The following is a 6,307-nucleotide window of genomic DNA, read 5'->3' on the forward strand; positions in this document are numbered from 1 at the left end:
TTTCACCATGTTGACCAGGATGGTCTCGATCTCTTGACCTCGTGATCCACCCGCCTTGGCCTCCCAAAGTGCTGGGATTACAGGCGTGAGCCACCGCGCCCGGCCTTATCTAGACTTTCTTAATGGAGCATGGTTACAACTACATACACAAGCACATTTATCATTAAATACTAGCCAGACATTTTTGAAAAGTAGAGAATCAATCAGATGGGAAAATATTTGGGATATAGTAAGCAAAAAAAAAGAGACAAAATACATGCACACATAGCTATTTATAGAAAAGAAGCCACAAATAACAGTAGTTCACTAGTATACCTGTGCTTCAGTGGGCTAGAACAGGGGTTCCATGGCCTGTTATGAACTAGACTGCACAGCAGGAGGCAAGCAGCAAGCGAGTGAATGAAGCTTTATCTGTATTTACAGTCGCTCCCCATCATTCACATTGCTACCTGAGCTCTGCCTCCTGTCTGATCAGCTGTGGCATTAGATTCTCATAGGAGCACTTGAACCCTGTGAACTGCCCATGCAAGGGATCTAAATTGCATGTTCTTTATGAGAATCTAATGCCTGATGATCTGTCACTGTCTCCCATCACCTCCAGATAAGACCATCTAGTTGCAGGAAAAGCAGCTCACGGCTCCCACTGATTCTACATTATGGTGAGTTATAAAGTTATTTCATTATGTATAAAAATGTAATAATAGAAAAGTGAACAATAAATGTAATGTGCTTGAATTATCCCAAAACCATCTCCAACCCCATCCCTCCAACCATGTAAAAACTGTCTCCCATGAAACCAGTCCCAGATGCCAAAAAAGGTCTGGGACTGTTGGTCTAGAATACATCTGACAGATATTTTCTTAATTTTTCTGTTATTTTTAAATTTTATTGCAACAAATGTAAAACTTTTGCCATAAAATTATGTTTTGTTTTGTTTTGAGACAGTTGCCTGCAGTGGTGTAATCATGGCTCACTGCAGCCTCAACATCCCATGCTCAAGCAACCCTCCCACCTCAGCCTCCCAAGTAGCTGGGACTAAAAATGTGAGCCAGCACACTCAACTTTTTTTTTTGGAGAAATGGGGTCTCACTGTGTTGCCAGAGCTGGTCTTGAATTGGGCTCAAGCAATTCTCCTGCCTCAGCCTCCCAAAGTGCTGGGACTACAGGGATGAGCCACCACATCTGGTTTTTGTTTGTTTGTTTTTTTTTTTAATATAGAGACAGGGTTTTACTATGTTGTCCAGGCTGGTCTTGAACTACCCTCAAGTGATTCTCCCACCTTACTCTCCCAAAGTGCTGGGATTACAGGTGTGAGCCACCACATCTGCTCTAATTGTTTTGTTGTTAAGGAAAACACCAACACTAAAAGGTTCTTTTAACAACCCCAATCCAAACTTCAATAAATCAAAGTTACAAAATTAAATTGCATCAAAATACACAAAGATCCAGGGCATGCTTGGGAGTAGGGGGGGAAAAAAAGGAAAAATAATAAGAAAAACAGATGTGTAATTCATCTCCTACCTCACTTCTAGTATCAGGAAGGGATTCCTGAGGATGCAGACAAGTATGTGCCACCTTAATGACATGTTCCAATTTTTTGGGCTGCTCCTCCACTTTAGCTGCTAGAAACAAGGCTGCTGGAGCCACAGACTGGAGAGAAAATAAATCATATTTGTTATCAATTTATTCATTTTTAGATCAAGGTAGATCTAAAGAGGAGCTAAGTCTCAAATCAACTTATTTGCTTGCCTCTACTTTGTCACCTCTTTACACTTTTCCCCCAGCTTTTAGTATCTTTCCCTCTCCTATCCATTAATCCATGTCTACTTTCAAACACCAATTACAAATCACTCGATACATTTTTTTTTTTTTTTTTAAAGATGAAGTCACGCTCTGCTGCCCTGGTTGGAGTGCAGTGGTGCGATCTCGGCTCACCACAACCTTCACCTCCCGGGTTTAAGCAATTCTCCTACCTCAACCTCCCCAGTAGCTGGGACAACAGGTGTACACCACCATGCCCAGCTAAATTCATTCATTTATTTATTTTTTTGAGACAGAGTCTCACTCTGTCGTCAGGCTGGAGTGCCGTGGCGCAATCTCAGCTCACTGCAACTTCTGCCTCCCAGGTTCAAGTGATTTTCCTGCCTCAGCCTCCTGAGTAGCTGGGATTACAGGTGCACACTATCATGCCTGGCTAATTTTTGCATTTTTAGTAGAGATGGGGTTTCACCATGTTGGCCAGTATGATCTCAATCTCTTGATCTTGTGATCTGCCCACCTTGGCCTCCTAAAGTGCTGGGACTACAGGTGTGAGCCACCAACCCTGGCTAATTTTTGTATTTTTAGTAGAGACGGGGTTTCACTATGTTGGCCAAGCTGGTCTCGAACTCCTGACCTCGTGATCCACCCAACTCGGCTTCCCAAAGTGCTGGGATTACAAAAAAATTAGCCAGGCATGGTGGCACACGCCTGTAATCCCAACTACTTGGGAAGCTAAGGAAGGAGAATCACTTGAACCTGGAAGGCGGAGGTTGCAGTGAGCTGAGATGACACCATTGCACTCCAACTTGGGCAACAAGAGCGAAACTGTCTCAAAATAAATAAATAAATAAAACAAAATATAAGCACTATACCTATCACAGTATTAGGAATACACTGTACTGGGGCCAGGTGAGGTGGCTCACGCCTGTAATCCTAGCACTTTGGGAGGTTTAGGTGGGCGGATCACGAGGTCAGGAGTTTGAGACCAGACTGACAAACATGGTGAAAACCTGTCTCTACTAAAAATACAAAAATTAGCCGGGCATGGTGGCGCATGCCTGTAATCCCAGCTACTCAGGAGGCTGAGGAGCAGAATCACTCAAATCTAGGAACCCAGGAGGCAGAGGTCGCAGTAGGCTGAGATCAAGCCACTGCACTCCAGCCTGGGCAACAGAGCAAGACTACATCTCAAAAAAAGAAAAGAAAGAAAGAAATACACTGTAACTTGGTCTGAGTGGTGACTACATATAATAATGCAAAATGGGCCAGGCACGGTGGCTCACGCCTGTAATCCCAGCACTTTGGGAGGCCGAGGCGGGTGGATCACGAGGTCAAGAGATCGAGACCATCCTGGTCAACATAGTGAAACCCCGTCTCTACTAAAAATACAAAACATTAGCTGGGCATGGTGGCGCATGCCTGTAATCCCAGCTACTCAGGAGGCTGAGGCAGGAGAACTGCCTGAACCCGGGAGGCGGAGGTTGCGGTGAGCCGAGATCGCGCCATTGCACTCCAGCCTGGGCAACAAGAGCGAAACTCCGTCTCAAAAAATAATAATAATAATGCAAAATGATAATGTAAAATTTAATCAATCTGTATGATTCAGATTTTTGTGCTTTCCTGTATGTCATACCCCAATAAAAATTTTCAAAACAAAAGAGAGACCAGGTGCAGTGGTCCACCTCCGTAATCCCAGCACTTTGAGAGGCCAAAGCAGGTGGATCTCTTGAGCTCAGGAGGTCAAAGTCAGCTGGGGCAACATGGAGAAACACCCTCTATAAATACAAAAAAATTAGCCAGACATAGTGTCACACCTGTAATCCCTGCAACTCGGGAGGTAGAAGTGTGGGAGGAACACTTAAGCCCAGGAGGTTGAGGCTGCAGTGAGCCAAGATTGTATCACGGCACTTCAGCCAAGAAAAGACAGACAGAAAGGCAAGAGCTCTAGGCTCCAAAACACTACAAATGAAGAAATACAAAAAAAATGAGAAAAATATTCACAACAGCTCTAATATACAAACCTGACAACAGCTCTAATATATGAAGAGCTCATATAAATAAGATAATCATAATAATAAAAAGAGATCAGAAAGGATGGGCCTGATGGCTCATGTCTGTAATTCCAGCACTTGAGGAGGCTGAGGCAGAAGAATCACTTGAGCCCAGGAGTTCAAAATCAGCCTAGGAAACATAGCAAGACCCCATCTCCAGAAAAAAATGAAAATTAAAAAAAAAAAAAAATTTTTAGTACCCATCAGTCTTGTTCACTAATGTATCCCTAGTGCTTGATAAGTGGTTAGAACTCAATATATATGGCCGGGCACAGTAGTTCATGTCTTTAATCCCAGCATTGTGGGGGGCTAAAGTGGGCAGATCACCTGAGGTCAGAAGTTGAAGACCAGCCTGGCCAACATGGTAAAACCTTGTGTCTACTAAAAATACGTAACTTAGCTGGGTGTGATGGCACAGGCCTTGTGATCTCAGCTACTCAGGAGGCTGAGGCATGAGAATCACTTGAACCCAGAAGGTAGAGGTTGTGGTGAGCAGAGATTCCACCACCGCACCCCCTGGGCAACAGAGGAGACTCCGTCTCAAAAAAAAAAATTTTTTTTTCATTAAATAAATGATTTTTCCTTTTTTTTTGAGACAGAGTCTTGCTCTGTCACCAAGGCTGGAGTGCACTGGTGTGATCTCAGCTCACTGCAACCTCCGCCTTCCAGGTTTAAATGATTCTTCTGCCTCAGGTTCCCAAGTAGCTAGAACTACAGATGTGTGCTACCACACCCAGCTAATTTTCATATTTTTAGAGAGACGGGTTTTCACCATTTTGGCCAGGCTCGTCTTGAACTTCCTGACCTTGTGATCCACCTGCCTTGGCCTCCCACAGTGCTGGAATCACAGGTGTGAGCCCCCTGGCGCCAGTCTAAATGTTTCTTAAAGTAATGAGTATGTGCTGTTTGTTGGGGTGGAAAGAAAAGGACCCTCATCTATAGTGCTGGAAACAATGTATAATCTTTCAGTAGGGCAAAATGACGCTATGAAAATGTTTATATATTGTATACTTTGGGCACAGCAATTTCATCTATAGGAACTTATATCAAAATGCATATGTAAGCACACTATATATGTACAAGACTATCCCATGAAACATAAGCTACAATATAATAAACTAGAACAACCCAAATAGCTATCAATAAAGAGCTGATTAAATAAACTACAGTAACTAAACAAATACCATGTGGCAACTTAAAATAATAAATCCAAATAATAATAATGAGAAATCAATATGGAAAGATGTCAGACACATACTGTTACATCACAGAGGCAAGCTGTGTAACAGTAGCATAGCAAGATGCGATTTTTTAATAGAAATACAGAAGTGACCGGGCGCAGTGGCTCGCACCTATAATCCCAGCACTTTGGGAGGCTGAGGCGGGCGGATCACGAGGTCAAGAGATCAAGACCATCCTGGCCAACATGGTGAAACCCTGTCTCTACTAAAAATACAAAAATTAGCCGGGCATGGTAGCATGTGCCTGTGGTCCCAGCTACTCGGGAGGCTGAGGTGGAAGAATCGCTTGAACCAAGGAGGTGGAGGTTGCAGTTTGCCGAGATTGCACCACGGCACTCCAGCCTGGCGACAGAGGGAGACTCCGTCTCAAAAAATAGTAATATAAAAAGAAATACATAAGTGCAAGTTTATATGCACAGAAAAATGGCCCATTATATACCAAACATTTATCAATGCTTCTCTCTGGATGGGGTTACCGAGGAATTTTCACTTTCCACATACATTTCTGTACTGTCTTAATTTTTACCATGTGAATTTATTACAATACCTTTGGTGATTTTTTTTGCTTTTTTTTGTTATTGTTTTTGTTGTTGTTTAAGACAGAGTCTCACTGTGTCACCCAAGCTGGAGTGCAGTGGCACGATCTCGGCTCACTGCAACCTCCACCTCCCAGGTTCAAACGATTCTCCTGCCTCAGCTTCCTGAGTAGCTAGGATTACAGGTGCGTGCCACCATGCCTGGCTAATTTTTGTATTTTTAGTAGAGATGTGGTTTCATCATGTTGGCCAGGCTGGTCTCATAGTCCTGACCTTGTGATCCACCCAGCCTGTAATACCTTTGTAATCACACACACACACACACACACAAATGCCTGAGGACTTGACAGGATATATAACACATCAATGCCACATTGATGATTATGCCACACTTAATGTATTAAGTCCTCTCAAATTTAAATTTGGATTCATCACACCTAAACTTAGAATTAACATGTTAAAAGGTGATTTTAAATCTGGAATCTATTGATTCCAAAATGTGCCTAAAATCAATTCTCTAAAAAGGATCAACAACTTCGGCCGGGCGCGGTGGCTCAAGCCTGTAATCCCAGCACTTTGGGAGGCCGAGGCGGGTGGATCACGAGGTCAAGAGATCGAGACCATCCTGGTCAACATGGTGAAACCCCATCTCTACTTAAAATACAAAAAATCAGCTGGGCATGGTGGCGCGTGCCTGTAATCCCAGCTACTCAGGAGG

General features: G+C 43.3%; 1 protein-coding gene across 2 annotated transcripts in view; it reads right to left on the reverse strand.

Moving 5' to 3' along the window:
* CCNT1 (cyclin T1) overlaps window positions 1–6,307 on the reverse strand; it is a 24,730-nt gene that overhangs the window by 14,717 nt on the left and 3,706 nt on the right. For both annotated transcript variants that reach the window (XR_001830157.2, XM_017545706.2), the window contains exon 3: window positions 1,522–1,650. Coding sequence is in view for 1 of the 2 variants with exons in the window: in XM_017545706.2 (XP_017401195.1) it covers window positions 1,522–1,650 (129 nt within the window). In the remaining variant the exon portion in view is untranslated. The remainder of the gene's footprint in view (window positions 1–1,521; window positions 1,651–6,307) is intronic.

This window comes from Cebus imitator, unplaced genomic scaffold (genome assembly GCF_001604975.1).
Source record: "Cebus imitator isolate Cc_AM_T3 unplaced genomic scaffold, Cebus_imitator-1.0 Scaffold181, whole genome shotgun sequence".
Classification (NCBI taxonomy): domain Eukaryota; kingdom Metazoa; phylum Chordata; class Mammalia; order Primates; family Cebidae; genus Cebus; species Cebus imitator.